The 17092-nt window shown below is 37.5% G+C and overlaps 1 protein-coding gene across 2 annotated transcripts; it reads left to right on the forward strand.

The window, feature by feature from the left end:
* The first annotated feature begins 3823 nt into the window (after nucleotides 1–3823).
* LOC143645893 (membrane-spanning 4-domains subfamily A member 4A-like) lies at nucleotides 3824–15126 on the forward strand. Of its 2 annotated transcripts, XM_077115002.1 has the most exons (8): nucleotides 3824–4012; nucleotides 9063–9122; nucleotides 10231–10435; nucleotides 10786–10923; nucleotides 11116–11172; nucleotides 11464–11625; nucleotides 12820–12921; nucleotides 13265–15126. In XM_077115002.1, the coding sequence occupies exons 3-8, from the start codon at nucleotides 10316–10318 to the stop codon at nucleotides 13340–13342; spliced, it is 657 nt and encodes a 218-aa protein (XP_076971117.1). In that variant the 5' UTR covers nucleotides 3824–4012; nucleotides 9063–9122; nucleotides 10231–10315; the 3' UTR covers nucleotides 13343–15126. The 2 variants fall into 2 exon arrangements, with proteins under 2 accessions (XP_076971117.1, XP_076971118.1); XM_077115003.1 differs by lacking the exon at nucleotides 10786–10923.
* Nucleotides 15127–17092: the final 1966 nt, after the last annotated feature.

Below are 17092 nucleotides of genomic sequence, written 5' to 3' on the forward strand. Positions count from 1 at the left end.
GGAAGTCATGTGCATGGCAGAATTCAGGAAGATACCAAATGAGTAGCTTCCAATCGTCCTTTCCCTGTGGAGTCATGAGAAATACTACTTTTCCAGTAATAATATGTGAGATTTCCCAGGAAGTATTGCCAACCAGGGGAATTGGGAAATGAGCTTTGGTGACTAAAGCTTTAATGGAACCCCATAGTTGACTGTCCATATGGCTGATCTTTAGTCTCTGGCTCCTTCTGGGGTGTAGTGGATACTGCAGGACCCAAAGCCTCCATTGTAAATCACATTGTTCTGACGATTTTAAGGATCTAAAGCTCACCTCCCAGTAGTTGAGGGGTAAGGTCAGACTCTCCTTGGGTAGGGCTAATTCTTCACTACACAAAGCCCTTGAACACTATCTTAAACTGCTTAGTACTTAGTAGATGTGACATCCTGGCATTGGATATAAGTTTAGATGGAGTTGAACTGCATTTTCTTTATTTCCATAAAGGTAAATATTTGGGTCCCATGTTTGGATGTGATTCTGAGAATAAAATAGGATCTCTAATTCTAAACAAATTGTCCTATTATATGTATCCTAAGGTTGAAATAATCACAACAATTCTTCATCCTTCCTCAGAGGTAATTCTTCATTTCCAAGGTGGCTCAGATCAAGATTGGCCTGAGGACTATTTGCCTATGGATTATGTTAAAGTTTCTCCTCTTATTCAGGGTTCAGGTTTCCATTTTCACACAGAACCATGACTTTTCCTACAGGTAAGTCCTGTTGGAATCACTCTTTATAAATAAATTAACATCTCTTTGTGTTCCCAATTGTTTGGAATCTGCAAAAGCTCTTAACAACTCTGGGCTGAGAATAATATCTATTGTTTTGAGTTCAAAATATGAAGGAAAGAAATTAAAGCCAATTACAACTTGAGAAAATGGTTTCAAGAGATGATACATTTTTAATTGATAACAAAAATGAATGAATATATTCTTTAACCACAATGGTATAAATTAGATATCAAATGTTGGAGAAAAAATCTTGAAATACATGGAAATAAATTTTAACATTCCTAAGAAAAAATATTATGAAACAAAGGTCTCAAAGGAAATTAGAGAGTATCCTAAACTGAATGAAAATGGAAGTAAGATGCATCACATTTGTGGGGTTAATGCTGGTGCATAGAAGGAAATGTCTGACTTCAGGTGATTGTATAAAGAAGAAACCTCTGACAACAATAATCAAAGATTTAATCTCAAGAATGTAGAAAAATTGTGCAATTTAAGCAACAAATAAATTAATAAAGGAAGACAATAAAGCTATATGTGGAAATAAAATTGTAAATGAACATATAATAGAGAAAATCAAAGAAGAATACAGCTGATACTTTACAATGATCTATAATCGGGAAAACAAACCTAAAAACACGAAAAGAGAGTTAACAACACATACAATAAAATGAGCACCGAAGTAGAGAACATCATTAAAAGTCCCCCAGAATTGTAAAGGAAAATAAACAATGAGCAACATTATGCAAATTAGCTTGGAATTTTCCTAAAATGGTCAATTTCTTGAAATAGACACATTACAAAAACTGACTAAAAAAGAAAAGACATTTTTGGATAGTCCTGTGTGTTAATTAGTCAGGGTATTCCAGGAATCAGAACCAACTGGATATATTCTATGTGTGTGTGTATCTATATACAGAGTATAAATATTGTGAGATTTATTTTAGAAATTGGGTCATACCAATTGGCCATGGGAATTGGCAAGTTTGTATTCCATAGGGCAGGCTGCAAGCTGGAGACTCAGACAAAATCCATGAGAAGCTGGCTGGCTGAAGTAGAGATTGAAATTCTCTCTTCTGATTACTGAAATCATCAGGTTTCCCTTTAAGACTTTCACATGATTGTATGAGGCTTCTCTCATTGCTGAAGACAATCTCCTTTTGTGATTGTAGATGTAATCATCTGTAGATGCAACCAAATGACTAATTATTTAAATCCATGAAATATCCTCACAATGCTTGCCTGGCCAAACAACTAGACACCATAACCTGATCAAGTTGACACATGAACTTAACCATTGCACCTTATATCACAGAAAGAAGATATTAAATTCAAATTTAGTAAGCTTGTCACATAGACATGTTTAGGCGGAGGTGGCTTTTGGGTGAATTTATCAGGCATTTGAGGAAAACATAATACCAAAATTATATGGCCAATGTCAGAAAGCATAAGAGAAAGAAAAACTTTATAGCTCATTTTATGAGGCCAGTAGTAACCAGCCCTGCCCCCCAAAACAGTTTAAGAAATCATAAGAAAGTAAAAATACAGATAATATTCAACATGAGTATAGCCACATATCTTCAAATGCTAATAAATTAATCTAAGCAATATATAAAAGGAACGTGTGCTGGTTTGAAACTGTTCTGTATCTTAGAAAAGCCATATTCTTATGAACCTGATTCAGTCTATTGCTTGGGAGGGAGTTTTTCATTAAGTTGTTTACATAGAGATGTGACCCACACAACTGTGGGTGGGGCCTTTTGATTAGGTGATTTCCCCTGAGATGTGTCTTTGCCCATTCAGGGTGGGTCTTCATCCACTTACAGAAATCCTTTAAGAAGGAACCATTTTGGAAAAAGCCCAGAGATGACACAAAGACATTTGGTGATGCAGAAAGAAAATGATCTTGGGGAAGCTGTTTGAAAGCAGAAGTCAAATGACCAGCAGATGCCAGCCATGTGCCTTTCCAGCTGACAGAGCTGTTCCAGATGCCATTGGCCTTTCTTGAGTCAAGGGATTTTTTTCTGGATGCCTTAGTTTGGACATTTTCATATGGCGTTAGAACTGTGAATTTGTAACTTAATAAATCCCCTTTATGAAGGCTGACCCATTTCACGTTCCAGTAGTAGTAGCAAATTAAAACAGAGTGATGCCACACGACCTAACTGGGTCTGTCCTAGGTGTTCAAGAGATATTTTACTCTCTGAAACCAACCAAGTTACACTAGATTAATAAAATACAGGAGAAAAATTATATGTCATTAACAGTAAATAAAGAAAAAGAAGACAATATTTAAATATCCTTTTATAATAAAAAATTTCAGCAAATTAGGAGCATTCTGAAAGTCCCTCAACTGGACAAAAATGAAGTTATTCACCTTTATGGATTTGAATCAGAAACTGAAAAGAACATGGACAGGTGTATTTTCTTTTTTACAGTGTTAGACAAACAAAAAGTAGGAAGAGATTACCTTTTGCTTTTATTAGAAGTTCTTTAAATTACTATAGCTTGAATGAAAGGGGTTAAAACATTTTAAATTCTTTAGTATATGTGGGGGTAAATACTGTGGCAGAAGGGATTTTCTGACACAGGCTCATGGTCTCTGCAAATATGGTGTGTTCTTTTCCAAAAAAATTATTTATCAAATAGTACAAATGTGAGCAAGGAGACTGAAGGCATTGCAGGGGATCTATTATCGTAAGCAAAACATACAGACAGAATGAGGTTGTAACAGAGGGTGGGGACACCCTAAATTTATAGCAATAATCCTAAATCAGGGCTTTCTAAAGACAAATTAAGGTTTTATGTATATGGTGAAATATTTTCTTAAAGAATGATCTTCAGTAACAAGATCATTGATAACTGGTTGGTAAGGATGTAGGATTTTATCTATGAAAGGGCTGCGCATCCAAAGCTGTACTATCTGAACAGCAGAGATAAAGAGTTATCTCTGTCAGCATCATGCATATTAACCCATCACAGAAACTCATCTTCAAGAAACAGTGCAGGGGGGATGCCTTTTGGGGTGATGTGTAATTATCTTTTCATACAGCAGAGAGCTTGTTCCAGTTGAGCACCCCCACCCCTGGGGTGAAGTGTGCCCAATCCCCACGCCTATGGTGCCAGGGAGAGAGACACAGCCCATAATGCTGCATGCTGACTTGGAGGGAATTTGAGTCTGGTGCAATGAACTTTCCTTACTCTGGGCAGACGCATATTTAAAACTGAATGATGTCCTGAAATAGAGGTGGGTATCCATCTTATTTATCGAGTTATGTAGCTAATTCTTTGGATTCTAGGAGGGTATTTCCAGTCTGGACCAGTGCCTAAGGCTCATACATGTTTCTATTGAGATGTTTCACGGGAGGAAGCAGATTAATCTTGTAAAGGCTATTTACTGTGAGACTATTTTTTCCTAAGACCATCAAGGTCTAAGGCATTTCTTTTTCCATAAAAAAAAAACAATTAGCTGACACTCTGGTGGTAGGCTTAATTTTACAAATCCATAGAGTTCTTCCAAACTGTATGTTGAAAAGACCTAAGTCATGTAACCATTTTCAAAAGGCAAAAAAAAAAAGCATTTTTATCTAAAAACTCAGATTCTTTCTTGAATGAACAACAGAGAGTATTTTTCTACTGGTCCTGAAAACAGGCTATTTAGTTCTATTGGTACTGCAACTTTTTGAAACAAATATATACTTTGTAATTATGTCATTGATAGAAGAACTTTGATTCAAGGGTGATCTTGATATGGAATTAGATTTTCTTTATTTCCATTATCTTTGCTGCCAAGAAGGATTTGGTGTTGAGAAGTCTCTCAGTTCCATATGCCCTACTTCATATATCAGGAGTCTCTGAAGGAAAATCCAAAATTATAGAATTTTCTTTATAAAGAATGAGCCACAATTTGTCCAGAGAAATCAGTGAAATGATGTACTTGCTTTATATATGAGTCAATGAGAATTTGGAGATTCAATGTTTTGTTTTGGTTTTTTTTTTAAAAGAAAACAATATAGAGAAGATGTATTTTTAGCTACAGTAATTTTTAAAAAATAGATGGAAAAAAACTCACCTTATTTCCTTAGGCAAGCAGGTTATTATGAAAGAAAATAACAGATTTTGAGAATGGGAAGACAATATGCAGGAATCGTCAGGCGAAGTGAGGGTAGGAGCAAAATGTGAATGCAGTGGACACTATACCATTAAAAAATCATTAGCTTGGGTTAAAATAAATGCTTCTATCCTCAAATGAGTTCTTAGGCAAAGTCATCACTTAAATACTAGATTATATATTTCATGTTTTTTCTTCTACACTCATTCATCTCATTGAAAATAATTCTCTGATAATTTTTTTTGCCTTTGGCTTTCTCCTAAGAATAAAAGGATTCTTTTCTGCTAAAGAACCAACAGATTCTACAGCACTTATTAGAGGCCAAAAAATATTTCTGTTTCCTACTATTGATTGCTTCCTAATTTTGAGTATTCCCATAATGCATACATCTGAAATTTCTGTACTATGCTCTCACAAGGAAGTGACAGTGTATTGATGGCAAAACTTCTTCAGCCTACTGGTCACTGGCAGTATACTTACAATACTATTCAGTAGGTGACAAGGTCTTTCTCAAGAAAAACACCATTATCTTTCTTGAGCAATTAGGGCTATAGCTTCTGTCTCATGTGACAGGGAAGCATCTAGAACATTCTCAAGGAAGCATCTAAAACATTCTCAAGGAAGCATCTAGAACATTCTCAAGGAAGAAGAGCCCATGGTCCAGGCCACGGTTGACCCTAGAAAAGGAAGAGGTGGGAGGGGAAGTTCTCTCTCAAGTAAAGAATAAGAGAGTGCTTTTTGCTTCTGATTTTGACACCAACCTACACAAAATAGCAGCCTTTAGCAGGTGCTGAACATTAAAAGAAGGGACATCACAAAAATATTATAATTATTATACATACTATAAGTAAATACATCAATTTTAAAATCTGGACCCAGCTTACCATTTCATTATTACCATGGTGAGGTGTATCTTCTCTTAATTGAGTAGAAGCAACAAACCACATGGACAATGGCACTGATAGTTCCAACCCCCAGCATAATCATCAATCTTCGTTTCAGGATATTGGACATTATACATGTCGTTTTTGAGTTGGTTTCTGAGACTTAATGTTCTACAGGTATGTCCACCTGAGGGGCTGTTCTTTCCCATTGTATTTCTTAGATTTTAGTTTCCCCTTGCTGGCTGCTATATGTCAGGGAGCCAAAAGGTCCTTCTGTTCTAATTCTCAGCTCATCCCCTTTGTGATCCAGTCTGTTTCCATGGTCTTATATCCTTTTTTTTCTTGGATGGCTATCAGTTTGTGTCTGCAAACTCACGCTTATGAACATGACTGCTTGTATTGTCTTTCCCGCCAAAAGTCTTATTAACATGTTTAGAATGGAATTCTTTGTATTCTTTCTATGGAAGATTGAATGACATATCTCAAATTACACATAGTCTGATTTCCTGTGAGTGTGAACATGCTGTAAATGAACCTCTCAGAGAGGTTGTTTTTAGTTAAGATGGAGCCCAATCAATGAGGGTGGGTTTTATCTCAGTTTAGCGGAGGCCTTACAAAGACAAAATCATAGGGAGGAGACAGCAGTGGGAGGTCAGCAGGAACAGAAGAGAGAGGAAAGGGTATTGCCCCGTGACTGGAGACAAAGCAAGGGACTGTGGAAGTCCCCACCAGGGAGCCACATACTCCTGGGAGAGAGCAAGTCTTTTTGTTAATGAGATTTGGGTCTTTTAGCTTCAAATCTATGAGCCAATAAATTCCTGTTCCTTAAGCCAACCCATTCTGAATGTACTTTGGAGGTGGAAATAGCTGTGGGTGGATAGTTTGAATACTAAGAGGGAAACAATGATACCAGAGTTATCTCCTAAACATCAGTGGAAAGCATTAGTGGAAAGTGCCTCTCACTGACTGTGGTAGGGTAGTTGGCAATGGAGTCCTCAAAAGGTAATGGAAAAACATTATTTTAAAAAAATTTTTTAAAAATTTTTATTATTTTTAAAAAAATATTGCTTTTCACTTACCCTTCCTTTGATGATTAAATTGAGCTCCTGAGTAGGCAAATAAATGTCTATATCTTGGAAGCTGAAGGACTAGGTTTCTGTTCTTCATAGGAATATAAAATATTTTAACCTCTCACATACTTTGGAGGACATATACTGCCTGGGATTGACTCTTAAATGGTACTAAAAGCACAGCAAGGATGGATTAAAGGAATAGTCAATTGAATTAGCAAATTGAGGTCATTCTCATACCTCAATTTCTAATGTAAAGAGCACATTTCCTAATGCAATAAATAAGGTGTTCTGGAGAAGCAGAAACAAAATACATTTGCATAAAGAGATCCCTAGCAGAATTATTGAATAATTGTGATATTATTTCTCATGAGTCTCTTGAAGGATGCTGGAAAATTCTCAGTATTTAGTACATTAGGGCATAATGCACCTGGGACTGAATTTATTTCCCTACCTAGCCACCACCTCTGTCTCCAAATTGCAGAGGCTATGCTAATCTTTTCGATTTTTGAAATGTTGTGGCAGCAGCAGCAGTAAGAATTGGGGTTCCAGGGACTGTTTCTGAGAATAAAATGGGAATCTTATAACAGAAGAAAATGCACCTAATAATTAGCACTAAGAAAACACTTATATTAGGCAACTTTACTTATACTAGATTTTCAGCTTTGTTCTGTATATATAAATATGAAAGTACGTCTTTACTCTAACTATTCAATGCCCTCACAGTGCCTGAATTCCAACACTGTTTCAGTGCCTTAGTACTTTCTTAAGAGTGGTCTCATTTTTGGTCAAAGCTTATTTAGAGTACTCACTCTATTAAAATAAGAACAAGCACTTGCAGCCATGAGGATCATATCAAGTTTTCTATGACTTCAAAAGTGAATGTATGTGAGATAAAATATCAATAGCCATCTTTATAAAAGATTAAAATGTTGATACTGTTCTCAATTTATACTCAGAGTTGTCTATGTCTCAAGAATAAAGAAAGGAGATGTGTTATGAATTCCTAAAATGAGTATTCCACTTCAAATTTAGATGGTCATGTTTTTTTCCTTATCCAGTCATTCTTCTCCTTGAAAAGAAGCATTGATAACTGGAGCACATGCTTCTGTATTGTATTTGCTACCTGTATTGGCAAGTTCATCAAAGCCTGTTTTCCTGCTCTTAGCCTAATACGTATCTCTTCCTGGCCCATGTAGGCATTTGAGTTTAGAACTTCCAATTTAACCCTCTGCTTCTCAGGTATCTCATTTAAAAAAGAAAAATGGTACTGATACTGCAGCTGGAGAATTGTAAAAATATATATATGTATATATATGTATATAAATACCCATAACCAACATACTTATTGGTGAAAGACTGAAAGCATCCCTAGTGAGATCAGAAGCCCAGCACTTCTATTCAGCCTTTTTTGGGAAGCTCTAAACATGATGACCAGTTTCTAATTATTTAAGATTGAAAAGAAAGTAAAACTATAGTCACAGATGAAAAGATTTTGTATATAGAAAATGCTAGAAAAGCTATTAAAAATCAGTCGTTAATAAACAGTTTCAGCAAAGTTGAAAGTTACTGATAAACATATAAAAATCATATATTTCTATACACTAGCAATGAGCAATCTGAAAACAACATTACAAAAGTAATTCAATTTAAAATGACATAAAAACAATAAAACATTTAGTAATAAATTTAACAAAAGAAGTGCAAGACTTATGCACTGAAAAATACAGACCATCATTGAAAGAAACTCAAGAAGACCTAAGTAAATGGAAAGATATCTGGGTTCATGGATTGGAAGACTTAATTGTCAAGATGGCAACACTTTCTAAATTGTTCTGCAGATTCAGCATCATCTCTTTCAAAATCCCAACTGACTGTTTTGCAGAAATTAATGAGATAATCCTCCAACTCATATGGAAATTTCAGAGATAAATTCACTTATTTCTGGGGAGAGGTTTGAGGGAAAATGGGGAGCGAGTGCTAGTGGGTATAGGGTTTCTATTTGTGGTGATCAAAAGGCTCTAATAATCAATTTTGGTGACGGTCACACAACTTTATGACTATACTAAAAATCACAGCATTGTGTGCTACAAAAAGAGGAATTCTATGATATGTGAGTTATATCTCATTTTTAAAAAGTAAGAATGTGCAAACAAAGAAATATGCATGAGACAGAGCATCTGTTGAAATCATTTGAGTGAAAAAGTAAGAGTATCTTGTATTTGTACTTAGATTGGTCCACATCTTCAAATAGAGAAGAAGGTTTGTGGTTGAAAAAGGAGAACATTTCAAGTAGGTACTGTTGTTTTTCTTTTTGTTTCTCTTAGATGATTATGATAGTAAATAAAAGAAGAGTTTGGCTCAGAGAGATTCCAGTGTGAGGCAGCACCAAGCCAATTATGTAGCTGTGCTAAATCCTTATCCTTAGCACACATCATTTCTTGGGACTCACAGTGAACAGTATAGCTGGCTTTTCAAATGTGTCACATCAAAGTGAGCATCCACCAAGGAAATCCCTTCATTTCTTAAAGCTACGAAAGATAATCTGATTCAGTGGACAAAACAAATTCTAAACACAAATTGGAATAAACAACGAATAAAAAAACATTATGTAGCATCTTAGTAAGGCAGGAATGCAAGACAAATGGCTAATCTTTATTTTCATGTGGTTTGGGGAAGTTCAGGACAGTTTCAAAAAAAGAGTACGTAAGCAAATACATTCTAATTTTGGGTGCTCTGCATTGTATTTCAGTAATTTTATAAGCTTAAATAGTTCTTTTGACACTGTTAAACGAATCAAAGCATTCAACTTAAATGATTGAGGAAATAACAAGATATAATGTTGAAAATTACTGTGAGTACTGACTCACTATATAGGTATTTCGGTTAAGAGTCTAGTAACTTAGAATAGCCAGAAGGAAATATCAGAAGTTTTGAAATGCAATCCAGTAGCTTCATCTTTGATAATGATTTATAACTACATACAGGATAGATATATACATACATACATATATTGGTAAATATTACACAATCTTAGCTAATGTTCCCCTGTTGTAGGTCTTAAAATTGTATGGTTTGCAATATTAGTGATCAATAAGAGGGAAGTATAAGAAGTATGGGGTGTTTGGGTTTTTTTCCTTTTAATTCTGATTTGTGGAGTGATGCAAGTGTTCTAAATATGATCATGATGATGAATACACAAATATGTGATGATATTGTGAACCACTGATTGTATACCTTGTATGGATTGTATGGCGCATGAAGATATTTCAATAAAAATACATGCAAAGAAGACAAAAATATAATGTTGAATATTTCATGCATTTCAGACCCTCCTTGCTTGAATATTGAAGTGATTATACATCTTAATGAATTGCGTTTGGTACTTTGTGAATTTTAGGGATTGTATTTGTGGAATTAAAGATAGTCCATATTCTACCTGATCTTTCCCAATTGTAATCAACTCAGGCACCAGGGACATCACTATGGACCTTCACCAGAGAGAGACCATCACCCAGCTGGGCCAGTCCATGCCAATAGCTCTCCCTTATAAAGTACAGGACAATCTGCAGAAATTCCTAAAAGGAGAGCCAGTGATTCTTGGGGTAAGTTTGACCACTCAGGTGATAAACAATAAAGGGGTCAGTTACTGGGGGTAAGAGATTGGAGGATGGCTGGGAATGCCGAAGTGAAGACATATTTCCTAAAAGGGTCAAAACCAGATGAAAATTTAAGGGTGGTCCCAGGGATTCCTACATCTGAAGGAAAATATAGGCCAAATCTGCAAACTGTCCTGGATTTGGGGAGAGTGGAGGACAACCTTTGCATTGGTCCTTATGGAATTTCCCAAATCCACAGGCGTCCTAAGCAGTTTTGGTCTCCCGACTTCAATGAAATAATTTTTCAAAGCAGTACCCTTATTCCTCATTCCTCAGAGACAATTCTTCATTTCTAGGTGGCTCAGGTCTTGATTGGTCTGATGAATATTTCCCTGTGGATTATGTTAAAGATTCTCTTCTTCACTGCTCATACTCACATATTCATAAACAAACTTGAATTTTCCTACAACTTTTTCCTATTGGGACCAATCTTGGTAAGTCAATGGACATCTCTTTGTTCTCTCAATGACTTGGAATCTGTGAAAGCTTCTGAATATCTCAGGGATTACCATTTTATCTACAACTGAGTTCATAAAGTGGGAGAAGGAAGTGAGAGTCAATTATTCTTTGAGGAAATGGCTGCAAGAGAAACTGCATTCAACTCCTTTAATTTCTTCCTTGCACAGTTTATCACATCTGGCACTCTGTCCATCATGTCTGCAAAGAAACTGACAAAGAATCTGGTGAGTTTTCCCTAGAGCTCCAGGAAAGTCCAACACATCAAACCAAAATGAGCCGTATCATTGTTTGGTCAAGTTCTCTCAAGGGGCTCAAACGTACCCTGAGATAAGATCTCAAAATGGTTTTCAATCCATGTCACAGGAGATTTTTCTTTTTCTGTGCTCTGGCCCAGCTGGAGAGTTCCCCCTTGGTAAGCAGCACACACATGCCCACACATGCCCACGCACGCACACATGCACATTTGGCAGGTCCATGAGTTTGAGGAAATGGGCTGTTTTCCAATTTTCTTTCAGATTCAGGGCAGCCTGATTGTGAACACAGTGAGTGCCATGTCAGCCATTCTCTCAATGATACTTATCGCTTGGAGTGAGGTTTCTGTCATTTACAATATGCTGAATGATTTAACTGATGAAGAACTTCATAACCACCCATATTTACTCTTTTCTTTCTCAGCAGTAAGTACTTTCAGACCCAATGGTGAGTCATTTCTCAGTGTTTATAAGAGTGCAAGTATTACTCTATTCCTCAGTAAAGACTGGCATTAAATATTCACCTGTAATGGGTTCAGGGCCTTTGCCCAGTGTGGAATAAAATGCTGTATGCTTTTACTTCCTGGTTTTATGTGGAATAGCAAATATCAGGCAAACCTGATGAAACTTTTATTAAGCCCGAGAACCAGTTATGGGAAACAATGGATTCAATAATGTTGAACTTTGATTCTTCTGCTTATTAAGGTAAAAAGGCCATGATTAGGTAACAGATCATGGTGGTGGTAGCACGACACCGAAAACGTAATACAGAGCTCTGAAATACATATTGAACGTGTTGAAAAGAAGAAATATTAGATTCTACATTTGATAACAGAATGCTTAAAAAAAATCCATGGAAGTAAAGAAATAGTGAACCCTAAGTTAAAACATTGACTATACTTAATAGAACAATTATAAATAGTACATGCTGTCATCGATCGCAACAAATGTTCCACACCAATGCAAGTTGCTAATAATAGGGTGCTATAAGGGAATCCCGTATTTTATGCTTGACAGTTCTGTTATGCCACACCTTCTCTAATAAAGAATTTCTTTTTATAAAAAAGGCTATTATTCAAGGAAGAGTAGCAGAGGTGTTCTGAATCTCTCAACATTTTTATGAGTAGATGGCCAGAATAGTATTTTCATAAGAGGCTCTATATGGACCTGAACACTTCCTGAGCTCTTGATGATGCAATACAGATGCTGTGAGAAATCAGGAGATTACTAAAAATATTCTAAATGTAGAAATCCTTAACATAGGAAGGTTGGCAAATGCGCACCTTTCATTAGGCCCTGGATGGCCAGAAAAATACGTGTCTGATATTAGAAGTTTATTAAATGACTGAAAATAATAAATAAATGCATCTGTGCATTTGTCAAGCTGTCCATCCTAGTGGTTAAGCTTGTGAAACTGTGTGCAAATTTGTCTCTTTAGGGTAACATATGGAGAGAACTGGGGGAGGGAGGTTTGCAACTTTTGGAGGCATTATCAGTCCCTTAAGGATGAAACCAGACTAGGTCTGTAGTATGAACGCATCCTTGAGCTAACATATAGCCCATGACACATCTTTGCCTAAACATGCTCATCTGATTCAGTTCAGCTTGATTTTCTTGCAGGGGATTATGGCTGTGATTCTCATCCTCTTCCTGCTTGAAGTTATCATCTCCCTGTCTTTGTCTGCTTTTGGATGCAATACTATCTGCTGTGATCACCGCCCAGTGAGTATCTGCCGCTCAGGGGACATGGAAGGCATCCTGAGACATTCCCTGACTTTCATTCAACCCCTGTGTGTTGCAGTTAGCAATACAGAGCATCTAACACATTTAGCGCATATGTCAAGTTACACATTCACCTAGGAACTACCATGTTCATATTTGCCTCTAGAGAGCCACATTCGTAAAACATAACTGGGTGCTGGGGACAGGAGTTTGGGGTGGGAATAGGTGTTAATATAGGATCAGAAAGGGAGAAAAGTAGAATGGAGGAGGCAATAAGGTGTTAGGAGATGTGAGGGAATGGAGAATGAAGTCCTCTGTTTCTTATTTCCTGATTTTTCCACAGGTGGTCATTTGTGTACCATCCAATGATAATGCACTCCCAAGCTCCACTCCTGATAATGCTTATGAGATGGTGGTTTAGTAATCAACTTTGTATGCTAGATATTCTGCATCAGTGAAATTAATTCTGCTCCTATTTTTTTTTTTTGGTGTCCTTGGCAGCACCTCTGCTTCATATTGTGAGCAAAGCAAATCTAATTACCTCAACACAATAAGGTTCATTTTCTATATGATGTTGATCTCTCTGTGCTCTGCCCATCCTAGTTACAAAAAGCATTGAATCTTACCAGAATGTTGCCTCTAATGTAATAAAATAAAACATATATTTTGTTCGTGTCAGGACTGACAATGTCAAGCCCTCTTAGCATGTTAAATGAGACCTATCAGGAAATCTGTGGGTGATTAAGGACTCTTACTGCATTTGAGTACATATGTCAGGGTCACCACTCTACACATGTTTAAGGGTGATCTGTACTTTAGACTCTGATGTGCATGTTTACATGTGAGAGAGTGCAGCCAGGAAGACCTGTCATGTATTGTGCAATGTTGTTTCTGACACTTTAACCACAGCACATACATTTCCATGCAATACAAATGAATTTAAACAGATCCTTTTTGTTTCTCGCAGTCGATAGAGATTAATGGGCTTCCTTTTCCTTTCCCTTTGAGTATCCTATTAGATCATATGTGATATCATGATAACTATCACGTTTGTTTTTAAAGCCCATGTGCTAGTTTGAAGTTGTTATGTTCCCCAGAAAAGCCAGGTTGCTTAATCCTAATCCAATCTTGTGGGAGCAGACCTTTTTTGATTAGGTTGTTTCCATGAAGATGTGACACAGCCAAATGTGGATGCAACCTTTTGATTAGATTATTTCCCCAGAGTTGCGATTCCACGCATTCAGGGTGGGTCTTCATTAGTGTACTGGAGTCCTTAAAAGAGCCAACACAGGGCTCTTTTTTTGGGAGAAATCTCAGATGCAGATATTTGGAGTGCCGATTGAGTTGCTTAGAGAAGAAACTAAGGCACAGACACTTGAAGAGAAAACTCCAGCCCCGGAAGATGCTAAGCTAAGAGATGAAGCCCTGAGTTTTGCTCCAGAGAAGCTAACTGAGAGCTCACAGATGCTTAGAGAGGAAGCCACTGGAATTAGAGACTGGAAACAATGGAACCAGGAACAGGGACCAGCAGATATCATCCACATGCCTTCCCATGTGACAGACATCAGCCTTTGTTCAGAGTTAAGGTATCTTCTTTGGCTGCCTTAGTGTGGACTTTTTTAAGGCCTTAGAACTGTAAAATTGTAACTTAATAAACCCCTTAATTAAAGCTGATGCATTTCTGATACGCTGCATTCCAGCAGCTTTAGCAAATCGTAACAACCTGAATACTATTTAACTGTTACCAAAACTGAAGTGTGGCAAACTTTGAAATTACAGAAATGTCCATATTTCCTGCACATGATCAAACATTTTGCAGTGATTGTCCCTCTGTCTGGCTCCTGTGTTCCCTTGCCTCATGGATTCTGACACTGTCTAGAGCAAACTGGGCACGGATGCGAAACATGGGACCATCCATCACCATGTTTCATATACACTAAAATATTGGGTGCATTGCTATTTTGCAATTGTTAGTCAAAAAATACACATCACTTCTCTTCTAGTAAATATCTATGCATATTTAAAGAAGAAAATAGCATGCATCTTTACTTTGGTCCTCTATCGCACCATCTGCAATAGTGTTACACAATGCCAATATGCTCTGTCTGAGCCTGGCATGATTTGATAATGGTTTATTCAGTTATAATACATTAGCTGGCACCTACTCCACCTTAGATACTAGGCTAGGCTACATGAATTAGACAGAAAATTAAGAAAGAAAAATAATAACTGCCTCCTGGGTAGTGCATAAAAAATGCACTACCTTTATCTCTTTGTCCAAATAATATTTTTAAGACAATCCACATTTCAACAAAGGAGTTGCTTTGGTTTGCTAAAGCTGTTTGAATGCCATATACCAGAAATGCTTTGGCTTTTACAACGGGGATTTATTAGTTTACAAATTTACATTTTAAGGCCATGGACATGTCCAATTAAAGCATCAACGTGACTAGACCTTCTCTGAAAAAAGGCCTATTGCATACAGAGTTGCCTACCACATGGGAAGGCACGTGGCAGGCATCTATTGATCACTCACTCTCATGTTTCATTGCTTTCAGCTTTTGAGTCCAGTGTTTTGTTTTGTTTTTTTTTCTCTGAGCTTATGTAGGTCCTCTGTTAGCATCTCCAGGAAATTTATCTCTCTCTAAACTTACTCTCTTGGTGTTTCTGCCCTTTGTCCCTTCGTAAAGGGCTTGAGTAAAGGATTAAGAAATCTGCCTTGAATTGGGTGGATCATGTCTCAATTGAAAGAAACTAACCATCTTTTGCTCAGCTATACTCTCTCCAAACATTGGTGCAGCACTCAGCCTCCAGTATTTTGAGGCAGCTAGAAGGAAAAATCTGAGATAGTGGCATGGTAACCCATAACAAACTCTGAAATACATTCTGTAACCACTCGTGGAAGTGTACTTTGAAAATTATTGCGTTTTCTTTGTATATATATCAGATTTCACAATACAAAAATGTTTTAAAAATAGAGTTATAGTTGGCTGTTCTGTTCATGGCCAACATTAGACATCCTCCAGGTGATATTGTGTCTAGAGAGTATGCTATAGAAAATACTGGAGACACCACCCATTTTTTAAGGAAGAGAGAGAAAAAGGCAGATTTCTGTACAAGTGCAAAGCATTCCCGGTCACCAGCTTTCCATTCCAAGCATTGATCCCTGGGGCCCAAGGAATTAGCCTCCCTATCCCTGGTTATGCCTAGGATCATTGAAGACTCGGGAGACGGTCTGGTACCATCTCAAAGCCGCTGGACCAACCCACTCATCTTTTTGATTCCCTGTGCTCTTAACTTACCGCTTAAGCGATAGCAAAGATTTGCCACAAAAAGAACCTTTAGGGAGGGGATTTCCCAGGTGCCAGCCCCAGGTGTTGCCATGATCAAGATGGAGGAAAAGAACATGTGGTGAGGAAATCGGGGTCCTTTTAAGAATGTAGCTTACTATGATTTTCAGGCAATCAGAAGGGTCTAGGTATGGATATATTGTAGGACGGGGCCAGAAGTGAGCTTCCTCCATCACTTACAGAGCAGATCTTAGAAAGTGAAAGTGAACACACACCTGTACTCACAGCCAATGCTTTCTTCCTGCACTGGGTGACGCTCTTCAAGACAGCGAAGAGCAGAAGATGCTGGGACTGGAGATGTAGTACTGGATGAAGAGATGGAAAGACCCAGAGAGAAAGATAGCTGGGACTTTCACTTACCCTGTGTTCTAGTTTGCTAGCTGTCGGAATGCAACACACCAGAGATGGATTGGCTTTTAATAAAAGGGGATTTATTTTGTTGGTTCTTCAGAGGAAAGGCAGCTAACTTTCCACTGAGGTTCTTTCTTACGTGGAAGGCACAGGATGGTCTCTGCTGGTCTTCTCTCCAGGCCCCTGGGTTCCAACAACTTTCCCCGGGGTGACTTCTTTCTGCATCTCCAAAGGCCTGGGCTGAGCTGCTAGTGCTGAGATGAGGAATGCTGAGCTGCTTAGCAGTGCTATGTTGCAATTTCTCATTTAAGCACCAACCAATTAAGTCAAGCATTCACTCATTGCAGCAGACATGCCTCCTAGCTGACTGCAGATGTAATTGGCAACAGATGAGGTTCACGTGCCATTGGCTTATGTCCGCAGCAACAAGACTAGGTGTGCTCACCTGGCCAAGTTGACAACTGAATCTA

The sequence above is a fragment of the Tamandua tetradactyla genome, chromosome 9 (genome assembly GCF_023851605.1).
Source record: "Tamandua tetradactyla isolate mTamTet1 chromosome 9, mTamTet1.pri, whole genome shotgun sequence".
NCBI classification, from domain to species: domain Eukaryota; kingdom Metazoa; phylum Chordata; class Mammalia; order Pilosa; family Myrmecophagidae; genus Tamandua; species Tamandua tetradactyla.